Here is a 17,277-nt window from a genome sequence, read left to right on the forward strand (position 1 = left end):
TGAGTACCTGTGTATTGTTGAGTATTAGTGTCAGGAAGCTAATTGTTAGTTAATTTGGACAGGGTATAATCCCCAATCCTCATTAAATTGGCAGGTATGATGCTCGGCGGGTGTGGAGATGCGACTCAGTGTACATCTTGCGGGCCAAATGTCGGCCGGCATCAGCCGGTTCAAGAGAATGGCAGCCTTATGTCTTATGCCATGTACACACGATCAGAATTTTAGTCGGAAAATGCTCTGATAGTTTTCCGGTTGGAATTCCAATGGAATTACGCTCAAACTGTCTTGTCTACACACGGTCACACCAAATTCCAACCGCCAAGAACGTGGTGACACACATATGACAGGACTACAAAAAGGAAGTTCAATACCTAGTAGCCAATAGCTTCCATCTCCTAGTTGAATCTGAGCATGAGGGAGTTTTTGCACGTCAGAATTGCATACACGCTTTCGGAATTTCCGATAGAAAGTTTTTCCATCGGGAAAATTGAGAACATGCTATCAAATTTTTGCTGGCGGGAATTCGGCCAGCTAAATTCTGATGGAGCATACACCCCGGTCTCATTTTCCAATGAAAAGCTCTCATCGGTCTTTTGCTGGCTGAAAATTCCGAACGCGTGTACGCGGCATTAGGTTGTCAGTTTTTTTTCCCAGGCTGGTTGAATGATAAAAAAAAACTAGGGGTGTGTACTAGGCTTAACCCAGAGTAAGCATGCAGATTATGATTCTAAATGCAGTCTGGCTGCAAGTTTGCTTAATTTCAATGGCTCAGAAGGTTCTAAGAGTACAACATAGGTGATAAGGTTAGCATTTCTAAAAGGAAATCATCCCACATACACCCTTCAGTACAGCTTGTCTTTACTCCATGCACACTATAAGCTAAAAAATGGCATACAAACGCTGGATGGAAAACACTCATAATAGCATTTTTGTGCCAGCTTTTAGCAACAATTTTTTTATCTGCTGGCAAATTGCTCCCAAAAACGCAAAAAAAGTTTTTTTTTTGCTTCTAGAAGCTGAAGCTTCAAAAATGCTTCTAGACTAAAATAGTGTGCATGGGCGCATAGGATAACACTACTTGCTTCTAGAAGCAGAAAAAAAAGTTAGTGTGCATGGTGCTTGCTTCTAAAATTAAAATTGAATAATAAACCCTAAAAGTATATTATAATTTGTAAGTACAGTATACCAAATAATGGATTCACTCAATGGAGTAATGAAAGGTGGCTTGATCGGAGATTGTCATTCATGCTAATAAAACAACATCGTTTTTACATTTAATTATTTATTTATGAATAAAAAGGCTATAGATATACAGGTTACAAATAGAACAACCACTCACAGTATTGCCATTATAATAAATAAATGTTATTTACAGAAAGCATTTGTAATAAACTGCAAATCAGCTCTTGAAAAACATGAAAGGGCACAGGATTTCAACATCTAAGTTGTCTTGCCAAACCCCGTCTGATAATGCTGGTTCTTCTGATGGGCATTCAAGCCCATCTGCTGAAACAAATGTAGACTTCAAGAGGTCTGACTTTAAAAGGTAACTTCACTTTCATTGAAAAAAAGGATATTTATTAGGTAGACCAATCAGCACAATAATCAGACAAGTAGGATTTTCAGAAAGGTATTTCTGGTGCGGCAGGCTCCTTTTAGGCCCGTGTAGTTAAAATAAATAAACTAACTATATTACTTCACAAAATGTTTAGAAAAGAAAGCCTTATTTTCCAACAAAGATAAGTGTAATTTTGGTAAATGCTAATTTTTAAGCTCATTTTGTAAGACAATGTGCAGTAAACCCTGAAAAACATGAATGTCTACCTTAGTAAACTGAATTTTAATTGGTTGGCTTATGGCAGTTTGCTCTATGCATTTTTAGGTCTCATGCAAATGGATGTTTAGGGAGCAAATCTGCTCTAGCATAAATATCCTAGCAATTTTCTGTATCTGGGGAGCTGCAGGCGGCTATACATGCTTGTTCTTGTGTAAACACCAACACTTTCTTACATTGTCATGTACATATGACATATTCTTCAGACACAAAATTTATACTATTGCCATAAATCTCAGTATAAATGTATACAGTCATTCTCTTCTATAGCTATCCACAGCTCCCATGGTCAAGAAAAATTCTGCTATTTTTGTGCATTTTTTTCAGCTTGTGTTAGTGATTTACATAAAAAATAACATGCTGGTCTGCCATCTCAGCACTTCCTATGGCTAAGTATAAGTGTAATTTTATACAAAATATGAACACCCCAATACCCTTAACTGAATGGAACCCCTTTGCTCTATTCAGTTTTCTTCCACACTCTCTGGCTGTATAGAGTCAATGCAGCATTAACAGGAGCTCTGGCACAGGAGGACAGGCACCTCTATTGTGGTGATGATGAGGAAGTGGTGTCTATGGTGGTGTGGCCATTACTTTCTGGCACAGTCCACTTCCCCAGTCTCTGTTTCTGCCCCTACTGGATATTACAGAGTTGAAGCTACTTAAATGCTACTACTGGCCTGCACAGATTGAGCATTTTGCAGGAGAAGCTCAGATGATGGGCTAAGGGGTTCTAGATACAGGCATACCCCACTTTTAAGTACACAATGGGGTTTATTTACTAACGCTGGAAAGTGCAAAATCAGACTCACTTCTGCATAGAAACCAATGAGCTTTTAACCCCAGCTTGTTCAATTAAGCTTTGGTAATAAAACATGGAAGTTCATTGCTTTCTATGTAGAAGTGAGCCTGATTTCACACTTTCCAGTTTTAGTAAATAAACCTCATTGTGTACTTAAACGTGGGGTATGCCTGTAGTTATTGGCATGGCAGGTTGGGTCTGTTTCTGCAATTTTGTACAAAACTTTAATATTCCTTTGCATAAATATATAAAACTTACACATTTTGCAGCTGATTAAATATAGATAAATACTGATTGGATTAACCATTTGTAGTATGGGAGAAATGCAATGATGCCAATATTTATACCTCATTCTGCTAATGATCTATTTGTTGCCTACCTCATACAAGTGAAGTCAGAACTCCTGGTTTGCATTACAGCCAGATAACTAGCACTTTAAGACCCCCTTCATGCTGGAGGCGTTTTTCGGGCACTAAAGGGCTAAAAATAGCTCCTGTAAAGCGCCTGAAAATGCTTCCCCTGCAGTCCCAGTTTGAAAGCCGAGTGTTTTCACACTGGGGAGGTACGATTGCAGGACGTTAGAAAAAGTCCTGCAAGCAGCATCTTTGGGGCGGTGGAGGAGCGGTGTATGAACCACTCCTCCAATGCCCCTGCCCATTGAATGCATGGGCAGCTCTGCTGAAACGCCTGAAAAGCGGGAATGAACTAAGCTTCCTGCAACATTATAATGGCACAGGAAACTGTCAAAATTGGCGTGCACCACATTAACTAAGCAGACAGACCTGTTTCCTGATCTATTAGTGCCACCTTTGCCAGTTTCTATTTCAGAGTGAAAAATAAACTATCCCATGTCTGTTTCTAATTAACAAAGGGAATGTGGCAGTTTACAGAAAGAAAACTGCCGCTGATTCCTGCTAGGTGGGACCCATCATATGATATGGAATCTGGCAGTAGACTGCTCACATCCCTCTCTCTGCTTGTGCAGTGATTATACTACAAGAGCAGAGCCTGCTGGGTTAACAACCTCCCTCCCCTCCTGCTCTGAGCGAACAGGGGGCAGCAGGGAGATTGAATGATGCAGCTCAAGCTCTCCGTTCTCTGTGCTGTCTGTCAGACATGGCAGAACAAAGAACTGTGCTCCTTCTTAATGAAAGGGCTTGTGTCCCTTTTGTTATTTAGGCGCTGCCTCTGCTCCATTTTCTATATTTAGAAGAGTGATACATGCATAGTGCTTGCACATCCCTCTTTTTTAGTTCCTCCCTTAGTTTGAAGAATCACTACAAGACTGAGCTATACACAATCATGCACTGAGGTAGAAGGAATCATTGTGAAGGTAGCACAGCATGCACACAGCATTGGCAGATAACACCGTCCCAGGGACATAGGTAGTTTAAAAGTACATATTGTAACAATGTATTTCAAACATTATATGCAAGTAATTATATTCACATTAACCGGGTGATATTATTTACAGTTAAGACCACAAATTTTTTTGCCGTCTTCAAAATTGAAAAGACATCTCTCCAAACTGAGGGCATTCCCCTCTTATACAGTAGTCATGACAAGTGTCCTCCTGATGCAGATGGCCCAATAGACACATGGAGAGGTTGAATTTCCTGAGTGGGGGCACCGACAGCAATATAAATCTGTTCATACTCTCATTTTGGCATAAAGATTAACATTGTGCTACAGAATTTTTATATTGTACTGGTGGTAGGGATCTTCACTTTGTTTTTGAGTATGATATAGTCCTGAACAAATGTTGGCATGTAAGACAATGGCACCCAGAAATAGTTGGCATCTGTTCCAACACTGTAACGAGTTCTAGGATGTTGACTGGTCAGAGCATGTTCCATGCACCATACGACAATGGACAGGTCACTACTCCGGATAAGGTTTAATTTTTTTTTCTTTGCTGCATCTGCACAGGAAAAATTATGTTTTAAGTCTAAATTGTGAAAACCCAATGCAGTGTATTAAAGGTTTGTATAACAGTTTTATAAACAAAACAAAGACACCAATGTAAATGTAACAGATTATATATAATACTACAATATCAATAGTAATAACAAAGACAATGGGAGTTATTTACTAAAGGAAAATCCACTTTGCACTATAAGTGCACTTGGAAGTAAAGTCCCTGTAGATCCGAGGGGGACATGCAAGGAAAATAAAAAACTGCATTTTAGCTTGCACATGATTGGATGATAAAATCATCAGAGCTTCCACTCATTTCAGATCTACCCCTTAGATTTAGAGTGACTGCACTTCCAAGTGATCTTTAAATGCAAAGTGGTTTTGCCTTTCGGAAATAACCCCCAATAAGTCTCTAACTATACATGGGGTGGGTGTGCAAGGAGGAAAGGAAAAAATGCATGAATTTCAGATTGAATTTTATTTAGACTCCTATATCATAACAATCCAATGCGAAAGGGTTCCCCTACCATCAGGGTTTGATAATGTTAGACAAAGCATGCGCTGATTGGACTGATAAAATTGGAGGAATCCCAAAGGTTAATTATTAAGATTGCTCCAGATGCCAATTAACAAAAAAACACAGCTCTGGCTGTAAAGCTCACCTTCAATCCAAAGCTGTCTGCTACAGCACCTCTTTGCCATAATATTTTTGTAGCCCTAAGGCTACTTTCACACTGAGGCGCTTTACAGGCACTACAGCGCTAAAAATGGCGCCTGTATAGCACCTGTAAAGCGCCTCTCCTGTATCTCCAGAGCTACAATGCTTTACGGGCGGTTTTTCAGCTGCTAGCGGAGTTTAAAACCACCCCGCTATCGGGCGAATAGCGCCACCAAACAGATGGTAAAGTGGCGCTAAATATAGCGCTACTTTACCGCCGACGCCCACAATGCTCTAGTCTGAAAGTAGCCTAAAGGATGAATAATGCCCAGCATTACCCAACCCAGAACACTGGTGGAATCACAAGCTTGTTGGGCATCGTGGGCCTGCCCCAAGAGGATTCATCACCACTGTGCACTGAATTCACTATGTAATAGTGCAGATCTGCATCATTGAGAACCACGTAACTCATAAAGACAAAGAGGAAGAGAACCCTGTGGTGTCACATGACAGCCTAAAGACTTGTTTAAAGGAAAAAGAAACAAAATCAGCATAACATAATTGAGGGGGCCTCTATGGGGAAGAGTAAGAGACTTGGGGGTTAGCCTTCTCTCTTGGACAGTCATTCTTGTGATACACACAGCTGATAGTCAGGACAATCACTCTACTACACTCTGAAATCGTGTCACCTGTATTGCTTTTTGGGTCTGTTCCCTATGCATTGGAAAGAGGTGATGATGCTGATTTACTGAGGATTCTGGAGGAAGAGAAGTGACAGAAAAAGAACTGCTGAACCACAACGACAAGTTGCTTAAGGAACTATGGGGTTGATTTACAAAAGACAAAAAGACTGTGCACTTTGCAAAGTACAGTTGCAGTTGCTCCAGAGCTTGGTAAATGAGCAGAAGCTCTGCTGACTTTCACCATCCAATCATGTGCAAGGAAAAATGCTGTTTTTTGAGAATTTTCCTTGCAGCTGATTGGGTATTCTTTGGAAAAAGAAGTGTTACCTCATTTACTAAGCTTTGGAGCAACTGCACTTGCCCTTTGCAAAGTGCACTGTCTATCTGCCTTTAGTAAATCAACCGCTAGGATTGCATTCCAGACTGGTTAGGTAAGGACTGGAAGGTCTCTTCCTCACCACACATCTTGTCTTCTATCACAAAGAGAGATGTTGCATCATCCTCAGGGGCCCCTGCAATGTGCCTTTGCTTTGCTGAAAAATGTGCCGGTAGGTGTCTCTATAAATAACTATATATATACCTGGGTATATTTGCAAAGGACTACTCTATCATGTGGTGTATCATGACTAACCTGGAAGATGACAACTGGTTCTCCCATATTGTTTCTGTGAGATGGTCTATGTAGATGTTGCCTCAGATGTTTATAGAGGAAAGCCCTGACAGTTCAAACTGCTCCATTCAGGCACTTACACAGTTTGAGCCCTATGGATTTGGTCTGTATAGATTTTCTCTGCACTGAAAATTATTCAAGAGGAACTATAAATGATAGAATAGTCGTTTGATTGGATTACTGGTGTAGTACCCTTCTAGATAGATGCTAGGATTAGGCAAATATAGCTATGGCTCACTGTATACAGTGGAGCTGCAGTTTGATGTTAGGCAAATTTAGTTTTGGTTCACTGTAACCAGTGTGCCTGTGATGATTATTCCAGTCTGTTCCGTGTTTCACCTGCTGCAGGTTTTATCTCTCTCTCTCTCTCTCTCTCTCTGCTTTCTGGAGAACTGTGGGTTGTTCTGGAAGATAGACGTGGAGCAAGGCAAACGGGCAGCATGAATATTTCTACAGCCCTGGCTAATCCCTGGGAGGGTGGCTTGGGTGGCTGCTGGGGGTTTGTGTAAATCCTCTGAGACACAGAACTTTCAGGTCAATTTCCTTGGAAAAAGATCACAACCTAAGGGCCGGTTCACACAGCGAGGCGAGGCGAGGCGACACGGCTCGCCTCGCCTCGCTCCCGCAAGTCGCCCCCGTTCTGTACAATGGAACCGTTCTGAGAGGAGCGACTCGAGTCGCTCCGACTCAGAAAAAAGGTTCCTGTACTACTTCGGGGCGACTTCGGGGGCGACTTGCATTGACTTCTATACAGAAGTCCTCTGCAAGTCGCCGCTGAGCTCCCCGCAGGTCGCGGCGAGGTAAGTCGGAGACGCCTCGCCGCGCCTCGCTGTGTGAACTGGCCCTAAGGGGTCCTGCTTCCCCTAATAATGTGGAGTATCAAGGTCTCAGGTGGGTGACCTGAGGGCCTTCTTTCCTGAAAGCTGCAGAAAGCTGACTGCAGGACTGTCGTCTGAGGATCTAGCCTGGTATCACAGGGAGAAGGTGTCACATTGATGTTGGAAGGAGGCAACCAACTCTCCAAAGACATTTGTGAGTACAGACTGGTGAAAAAATCCTAGAAAACTTGGGCTGAGGCCGTTCTTTTGTGGGTCAGTCAGCTGTGTGTGTGTAAAGGGGACAAAGTGTACAGTGTTCTGAAAAGCCTGGTCGATTCAATTCCCTGTGAAAGGACTTTGCTTGGACTGTTCACCAGAGGAATATTGCAATACTCAAGTTTGCTACAGGCTCATAATTATACAGAAGATAAGTGTTCTCCATTTTGTACACAGTTTTTGGAGTTTCCCCCTCAATGCCCTAACCCTACCCCCGAGGCTGTTCATTGAGCCAAAGAGTGACTGTGTCTGTGTGTCTTGCTGTGGGGCAACTGTTAGGAAAAGGAACCCTGGGAATCTTTCTAGCAGCTCCTATGGTTGTGGTGCTACACTGGTGTCAGGTCACCTGAGACCAGGTGACAGATGCACTCCTTAGGAGTCAGGAGGGCACCGCTAAGGTAGTGGACCCTAGGACTGACTGCTGCGAATTGAACACTGGGAGGGTCAGGAAGCAGTTCTACTAAATCACTAACACAGATCCCAGTGGGAACTAGAGCATAGATTCCACAGGGGGAGGAGTCTAAGAGCCAGCAGGTGTCCACCAGAGCCTCTAGTGGTGAGAGGGTCTCACAGCTCACGGTCACGGTAGACTACAGGAGATAGAGGAAGGAAGCAGCAGACTTGAACAACAGGGATAGTAAGGGGATAAGCCAAAGGTCAGGGTGACTAGCAGACAAGGATAAACATAGAACACGCCAAGGGTCAGGGTCACAAGCAAACAGGGATAGTCGTGAACAGGCCAAGATTGATAACTGAAATCATACGTCGGAGACACAGCAAGTACACACAAAATCTAACACACAATGGTTGATCAGCATGGTTGGCGTGCAATGCACAGGTTAATATGGTGTTCCTAATTAGAGTGTGAGCTGGAGCTCAGGGAATGCTGAGGGAAAATTATATATGCAGTCAGGTGAGAGTGGCTGGCCTCTAAAGGAACACATAGGAGGAGAGGTAAGCTGACAGACACATTACTGCATAACCACGACAGTACCCCCCTTCTTACGAGGCCTCCCCCTCCCCCACCTGGGCCCAGGCTTAAAGGGAAACTCCAGATGAAACCTCCTCAGCAGACGAGGTGCAAAGATCACAGATGCAGTGATCCAAGACCTCTCCTCAGGACCAAACCCTTTCCAATGTACGAGGTACTGAAGAATGCCTCTACGGAACCAGGAATCCAGAACTTGACTAACCTCGAACTTTAGATTATCCTCAGAGACCGAAACTGAGGTAGGGAGAGGACAAGAGGACTTATTGAGGACTAAAGGCTTCTTAGGAATGGGTAAGGACTTGAGAAGACCATCAGGAGTCTGAGCAGGGTCCCCCAGACCCTTAAAGATGAGCTGGACATCCAGCACAGGACCATCAGACTGGGCAGAGGTCAGTGGATCCCTGAGGCCAGGTTGATTAGAAGGTGATGTGTCACAGGAGTCAAGCTGGATAGCTGAAACACAAGCAGAATGCAGAGAGCCCAGAAAGAAAGATTAAAAACCCCACCTGGCCAAATGAGGCTGTCTATCCAAAGGATGGATTGAGCCTCTTAAACAGGTTTGAATGGATGTAGTAGTAGTAGGGTGAGGCCAGGTTACAGAAGGTCCTGAATAATAAGAAGCAGGAAGCTCACTGGGCATAGGCTGGACTGGCATAACTGGTGCAGAGGCCGACTGAATAGCATTGCCAGGTGCAGTGACTACCACAATTGCATCGCAGGGCGTAATGACTGTGGATCTGGTGGACAATTCAACCTGGGTGTGCATCCAAGGGAGTTTAGGGACAGGCAAAGGTAAGTGGTTATGCAAACTGGAGTGAATGATCGGCTCAGGATCATAGCTGGGCTCCTCATCCAGAGTGCCACATGACTTAGAGAGTGTGTCAGTCTGACTATTGCAGGGCACATCCCAGAAATCGCTATATACAGCGGTAGGAGCAGAAGATACTAGGATGGTGGCAACAGGAAGTTTCACCTTTGGGGCAACCTTGAGTAGACAAGAAGAGGAACAGGAGGAACCCCAAGCCAGGATCTGTCCAGCAGTCCAGTCAACATGTGGAGAATGTAGCCGCAACCAAGGAAGACCTAATATGATAGGAGATGACAAGGAAGGATATCCACTCCTGGTGGAGTGTCACTATCGACATCTTAACGGGGAGGGTCTGGAAGCGCATAGGGCTCCCTGGGAGAACGCTGTCATCAATCGGCAAGACCACCAATGGCATTGTGAGGGGAAAAAGGGTAAGTCTAATGGAAGATGCAGTTCCCCAGTCCATGAAAGAGGCTCCAGAATCCAGATATGCCGAGACCGAATGAGAGGAAGCGCCGACATGAAGGAGCACAGAAAGGAGAAGACGAGAATGTGAAGGTGATATTTCAGGGTCTAATACTCCACCTTCCAGATGTATTAGCCCGAATGTTTTTCCGGATGAAGAGAACAAGTGTCTCGAAAATGACCTTTGACCCCACAGTAGAGGCATAGGCCCAGAGTTCTGTGCCTAGCGTGTCCTTCGGGAGATAGCTTGGTCCAGCCCAGCTGCATAGGTTCCTCAGCAAGCAGGAGGTGCTCCTCGGGTCGAAGAGAAGGGACAGGGAGCTCAGGCTGCCTAAAGAATGGGGAGTGCTGGTGTCTTTTTTCCAGGGACCTCTCCTGAAAGCAAATATCGATCTGGTTACACAAGGTGATGACACCTTCCAGATCTGCAGGGAGGGATATTCCTGCTAATTCATTCTTCACTCTATCAGAGAGGTCATGCAAAAAGGTTGCAGCTAAGGCCTCATTATTCCATCTCAGCTCAGCAATCAAAGTACGAAAATGAAGAGCGTACTGTCCCACAGAAGCAGACTCTTGATGGAGACATAAAAGAGCACTGGCAGCTGAGGAGACATGACCCGTTTCCTCGAAGATATTCCAAAAAAGTTTCATGAAATCAGACAGGCTAGGCACTACTGGATCAAGTTCCCACAGAGGAGTAGCCCAGGCTAATGCCTCGCCGGAGAGGAGGGATATAATATAGGCTACCTTGGCCTGATCGGACAGGAAGTTTTGAGGCTGGAGTTCAAAATGAATTGTGCACTGGCTAAGGAACCCCCTGCAGGCGTTGGAGTCCCCAGAGAAGCGGCCCAGAGAGGGCAGTTGTAATGAATGTGTGGCTGCGACTGGTGCAATAGGTGCAACAGAAGATAGTGGTTGAGGTTGTTGTACTGGGGGTCCTAATGAGGCCTGAACCTGTTCAAAACAGGAGGCCAAATCCTGAAGGAATCACATCACCTGGGTCTGATTAGATTCCTGGGTCTCAAATCTGCGGACTATACCTTTAAATGGGTCAGCTGCAGGAAGCGGCCTGTCAGGTGACCTGAGACCAGGTGACAGATGCACTCCGTAGGAGTCAGGAGTGCACCGCTAAGGTATTGGACCCTAGGACTGACTGCTGCGGATTGGACCCTGAGTGGTTTGGGAAGCAGGTCTACTAGATCACTAACAAAGATCCCAGTGGGAGCTAGAGAATAGATTCCCCAGGGGGCGGAGTCTAAGAGCCAGCAGGTGTTCACCAGAGCCACTAGTGGGGAGGATGGACTGCGCTGCAATCTGGCTCCAGGTCGTGGCCCCCAGGGTCTCACAGCTCATGCTCACGGTAGACTGCAGGAGATAGAGGAAGGAAGCAGCAGGCTGGAACAACAAGGATAGTAAGGCGATAAGCCAAAGGTCACGGCGACTAGCCGACAAGGATAAACATAGAACATGCCAAGGGTCAGAGTCACAAGCAAACAGGGATAGTCGAGAACAGGCCAAGATCAGTAACTGGAATCAGACGTTGGAGACACAGCAAGTACACATGAAAGCTAACACACAATGGATGATCAGCAAGGTTGGCTTGCAATGCACAAGTTAATATTGTGTTCCTAATTAGAGGCTGAGGTGGAGCTATGCTGAGGGAATATTATATGTGCAGTCAGGTGAGAATGGCTGACCTCTAAGACCCCTTTCTCACTGCCAAAGTTTTTCAGGCGCCACAGAGATAAAAATAGAGCCTGCATCGCGTCTGAAAAAAGCCAAGGGCTTTCACACTGGAGCGGTGCTCTGGCAGGGCACCAGAAAAAGTCCTGCCAGCAGCTTCTTTGGAGCAGTGAAGGAGCGGTGAACTTACTGCTCCTCCACCGCTCCTCCACCTGTGCTCCCCTTTTCGGGTTAAAACTGCCCCATTAGCAGCCAAATATCGTCACTAAATCAACGGTAAAGTGGTGCTAAAAATAGCGCCTCTTTACTGCTGACGCCTGGGCTGCTCGGTGTGAAAGGGGTCTAAAGGAACACATAAAGGAGAGCTAAGCTGACAGACACACATTACTGCATAACCATGACAACTGGTTAATTTCCCAGGAAAGGAATCTGTCCCTGGGTGGAGGCACTGGCAAATTATCAACCCCACTCTTCCGCTTAGCAAAGGTTCCAGTTCCCTTATTTACCTACAGGTTTAGTGTAATATCCCGTTTGGAGAGGGACATTTCTTATAACCCCAAAAAAGAGCTACAATTGTTAGACCAAAAAATACAACAGGCACTCATTTTTGTAATGGACACATTTGATGTGAAAATCACCAGAAGATTAGTATTTTATAATATGAACGCAAAGGAAACCTGTCATAAGAGATATATTAGGCTGCCATGGCTGATTTCCTTCTGAAATTGCAAATTGTCTGCACTTCTCTAGTGTGATTACGCTTTAAATTACTCAGTAAGAACACGGAATGCCAGACTGAAGTTAGAACTCCTGATATGTGTACATGATCTAGGACCCACATAGAGTCAGCATAAAAGCTAATCAGGTAGAATTTTTTTCTAAGAATATCAGCAGTAATCTGCATTTTTCTTATGGTAGTTTTCTGACAAAATACAGGAAATGGCAGCCTAGTGTGAACAAGCCCTAATAAGAAACACACACACACACACACACATACATACGCATACCAATTCGTGCTAAAAAATAATACCTGCTGATAAATAATTGTCTCCATATTCTTCCTTAATACTGCCACTTAGTTTCTCCCAGATATGTGTACGTTGTTGTAAAACCGTGTTCGGATCAGACAAAGGTGTTTTAAATAGTCCAGGTTCAATGCAGGAGACTTTTACTCCAAACGCCTTCATGTCTCTCCTTTACAGAGATAAAAAAAAAAAAAAATGAAATGCCATATGGATTTTTCCTTTTAGTTGAAATGTGTATTGTATATTTTTATGATTATAAACCAGGTTAAGGGAAGCAACTAACCAATAATCAATGTCTGAATATACAAACCTTATACAATATACAAACCTTTAAAATGTATGTCAGGTCAATATAAAACAATAACACATGCATATATATCTCCATATTTAATTTTTCTAAATAACCTGCAAGTGCAGTAAAATATCTAATGATCCACCAGTAATCTGGACTGAGTGGTGTCAGTTCTGCACAGTCTCTTACTAAACTACTCAATCTTTAATCTCTCATCTCCACAAAAAGATTTGCTGTGTGAATCGTATTTGCGAATAATGTCCATAATGTGTTTAACGTTTATTTTGTTTGGTCATCTAGTAGCCATGATGCATTATTTTCCATATTGAGGTATTTTGGAAAAATGCTGGAGCTGTTTATCAAAGAAAATGTGACAGCAGTGTAAACGCTGAGACATTCGCACAGAACATCTTTTAAAATAGACCTCTAATAATTCTGTAGTCCCAAAATATGAACTAGGAGGGCTGATTAGAATCCTTGACAAATTTTGCACAGGACACATGGTAGGTAGCTGTAGATTTTTGATGTAATGAATGCATATTTTGTGCAATCAGAATGTTTTATTTTATTTTTATTGTTAAAGTGTATGGAAGCCCTAAACCCTAAATTCTTTCCTTTTGGTCTGGTAAATATGTAATTGAAAGCATTTTGTTCTATCTGTTTGATAAGTGCAAAAAAATACTTGTTGATCCTTCCAGAAATCCAGTACTGTCCGGTATCCTGTAGTCTTTTCTCCAGCAATCAGACTGCTCGGTCCAGGTTACCACTGTGAACTACAGAACATTTCCTTCTTATGAAGATGAGAAACAAGGGAGGTGCTCCTTGGACTTAAGACACGTCCTGTCATAGGGTGAATACATGTCTTCTCCATAAATACAGTATCATAAGTGAGCATTGTCACCCTATGGCAGGAGGTGTGTTACTGGCAGGATCACCAGATGAATATAAATGAAACCCTTCAAACCTATGGAGCGACCATATCTAAGGACTTGCACATACAATAATTCTCAATGAGAACATGGGACAGAGAAAGAATGGCTCTACTACCACTTTTTATCAAAAGTAAAAAAAAAATTGATTGCAAACAGTGCCTTCATTTCTGCTTCCCCAAATTACTTTCAGCAAGGAAATGGTGTTTGGAAACTGCTTAACCTCCCTGGCGGTACGATTATTTCGGATTTTAGGTGCTAAAAGCGGTACAATTATTTGCATGAAAATTTGGCATTTTATATTGTAGTCCTGTAATTCTAAAGCCCCATACACACTATCAGATTGTCTGCTGAGTTTTTCCTTCAGACTTACCAAAACCATGTAGTAGAAGGGCCTGCCTGATTGCATACAAATTGAAACTCCTAAGGTTTGACCTCATATTATATGGTTTTGGTAAATCTGAAGGAAAAACTCAGCAGACAATCTGATAGTGTGTACGGGGCTTTAGGAATAACTCTCTTAAATCTGTCCAAACTAGAGTCTAGCAGACATCCCGGGTATGATAAAGTTTGAAAAATGAAATCATAAATTATAATATAATAAATAACTATAAATAATTGTACCAAATAATAATATAACAATAATAAAAATTATTCAATATTGTAATCAAATCAAAAACACTGAAATTTGCTCAGTTGCAGAATTGTCACTGTCATTACTTTTCAATATTTGATGATGGATCTCCCCACAAATCGCTATCCCTTAATTCTGCGAGTGATTACAATTTATTATCGCTGTTTTCTAGCTGGTCTAAAACCATTTTTGATGTAAAGGGACAGTTTTGGTTGCTATGGACAATCTCCAGTTTCCAGGCATAAAGAACAGTTTTTATAATATAAAACTGCATGCAGGACACTGGACAGACCACTAGGGACAAAGGGGATGTGAAATAATTACATACAGCAATGTAATCTGTAAGATTAAATTATACTGTATGTATATTGTGTGTTTCACTTTTTGAATTTGGCGCCGATCTCCGTCCCCGTGCGTCGCAACGCTCGCAGGGAACGGAGATCAGCTCCAAGATAGATCGAGCGAGACATGGCTCGCTCGTACAGCGGGGAGACAACGCTGGATCTGAGGGAGAAGGTAAGTAAACCTCCCCCTGGATCCAGCGACGCGGTCCCGAGTCTGGCTCGGGGTTACCGCTAATGGTACAAAAATTCCACCCCGAGCCAGACTCGGGAAGGCCGTCAGGGGGGTTAAGAGGCTCTGGTTGGGGGTAAAACTATTTTTCATATATGATGAATGGAGAAGTTCAGCTTAAAGAGGATGTAAACCCCCGATGGGTTTACTTCCTCTTTGATTCTCTGCAAAGGTAAAGCATAATGGGCTACTATGCATTGCATAGTATCCCATTATGTGTCACTTACCTGACACAGGAGCCAGCGAAGTCACCGCTGTCCCCTGTAGTCCGGAGCCTCCATCTTCTTGGTGGGTCTCGCTGCTCCGGCGCTGTCATTTGGCGTCCCTCCCGCGCATGCGCACGGGAGCTGCCACTCGCGGCATATCGCCGTTAACTGTGGCACGCTCAGTGCGCCTGCGAACCGCTGTCTACGGCGCATGCGCCGTAGACAGCGGTGCCTGTCTTACAGCAAATATCTCCTAAACCGTGTAGGTTTAGGAGATATTTCTTAGACCTACAGGTAAGCCTTAATCTAGGCTTACCTGTAGGTCAAAGTGTGTTGTAAGGGTTTACAACCACTTTAAAGAGGAAGTAAACCCTGATGGGTTTACTTCTTCTTTGATTCCCTGCAGGGGTAAAGCATAATGGACTACTATGCATCACATAGTAGTCCATTATGTGTCACTTACCTGACACAGGAGCCAGCAAAGTCACCGCTGTTCCCTTGTGTACAGAGCCATCATCTTCTTGGTGGGTCTCGCTGCTCCAGCGCTGTCATTCGACAGAGCCGCGATGGTATCACTCCTGCGCATGTGCACGGGAGCCGCCACTCGCGGCATATCGCCGTTAACAGCGGTGTGTTCAGTGCGCCTGCGCACCGATGTCTACGGCACATGCGCTGTAGACAGTGGTGCCTGTCTTTTGGAAAATGGTTTAGGAGATATTTCTTGGACCTACAGGTAAGCCTTAATCTAGGCTTACCTGTAGGTCAAAGTGGTTTGTAAGGGTTTACAACCACTTTAAAGTGGTTATAAAGGCTGCATTCTCTGTGTTAAGGTGAAAATACTTCCTATTGGGGAACTCATCGGGGGGGGGGCAGGAGCATCAGCGGGGGACCCCAGAAAAGGATGATCAGGCTGGTCTGTGTAAAATCAATGAACAGAGCATGTACATATGACATGTTTATTATTTTATTGAACAAAAAAATTGTAGGTTTACAATCACTTTAACAAATGAGAGCAAACAAGTTGACAGGGTTTTCATACACTTTAAGCTAAAATAACAACTTACCGTAAGCTGTCATTAAATCCTTCAACCCCATATTTAGAGCTAAAGTATCCACCGCCACTAGCAGCCACTCTGCCACCAACACTGGATATGTTCACAATCCGACCCTTTGCTTTCTTAAGCATGGGAAGCATGACCAAGGTGACGTGGATTAAACCAATTAAATTAACTTCAATAGGTGCTCGAATGTCATCAAGAGAGAGCCAGTCCATGGGAGCCAGAGTACCCATAATTCCAGCATTGTTAACTAAACCCCAAAGACCTAAAAGAAGAACAAGACAAAAATAATACATATACAGTAAAAAAAAGGACTTACGGTAATATTACTGTCAGAATCCGAAAATGTTGGAGGACTTAGTAACTGAACAAATCATGTAAATCATGTAAAATGACATGACCGTTTACGGTTCACATCAATTTCTGCTAGGCCAGTGCAGTGGGTGGTGAGAACTCACAGCCATATGTCCCTTCCTTTGATGCCATTACCTTGGACTGCACTTCAACTCCCAAATACTGTTTTCCCCTGTGGTTGGTGGATATGTATCCTGAGCAGCAAGACAATTGGGTTGATTTACTAATACTGGAGAGTGCAAAATCTGATGCAGCTCTGCTTAGAAATCAGCTTCCAGTTTTTTGTTTTTGGGCAAAGCTTAATTGAACAAGCTGAATTTAAAAGCTGATTGGCTACCACAATTGCACCTGGTTTAGCACTTCCAGTTTTAGTAAATCAACCCCATAGCCTGCAAACAAGGATACTAGCAGACGCGGAGGGCTTCTATGCCACTGCTGCATTGTAAGGCAGTAGGTGTGCTCACCTATCCATATATCCATATTGTCACCTTGGAACAAGATATAAAAACCACAAAGCTGGATTACACAGACAGTGGTTTAAATTGTAACTTGTCCACCAAAGTGAAAGGGTCATTGGCCACAAAACAATAATTGGCATTTT

General features: G+C 43.4%; 1 protein-coding gene across 2 annotated transcripts in view; it reads right to left on the reverse strand.

Moving 5' to 3' along the window:
• Nucleotides 1-1,265: 1,265 nt before the first annotated feature.
• The window catches only part of LOC143923951 (dehydrogenase/reductase SDR family member 9-like), a 72,845-nt gene continuing 56,833 nt past the window's right edge, over nucleotides 1,266-17,277 (reverse strand). For both annotated transcript variants that reach the window (XM_077447901.1, XM_077447900.1), the window contains exons 3-5: nucleotides 16,329-16,587; nucleotides 12,636-12,799; nucleotides 1,266-4,557 (exon numbers count right to left, since the gene is read on the reverse strand). In XM_077447901.1, coding sequence (XP_077304027.1) covers nucleotides 4,334-4,557; nucleotides 12,636-12,799; nucleotides 16,329-16,587 — 647 coding nt within the window. In that variant the 3' untranslated portion in view covers nucleotides 1,266-4,333. The remainder of the gene's footprint in view (nucleotides 4,558-12,635; nucleotides 12,800-16,328; nucleotides 16,588-17,277) is intronic.

The sequence above is a fragment of the Lithobates pipiens genome, unplaced genomic scaffold (assembly GCF_037356315.1).
Source record: "Lithobates pipiens isolate NorthernLeopardFrog02 unplaced genomic scaffold, aLitPip1_a1.2 Scaffold_22, whole genome shotgun sequence".
Taxonomy (NCBI): Eukaryota; Metazoa; Chordata; class Amphibia; order Anura; family Ranidae; genus Lithobates; species Lithobates pipiens.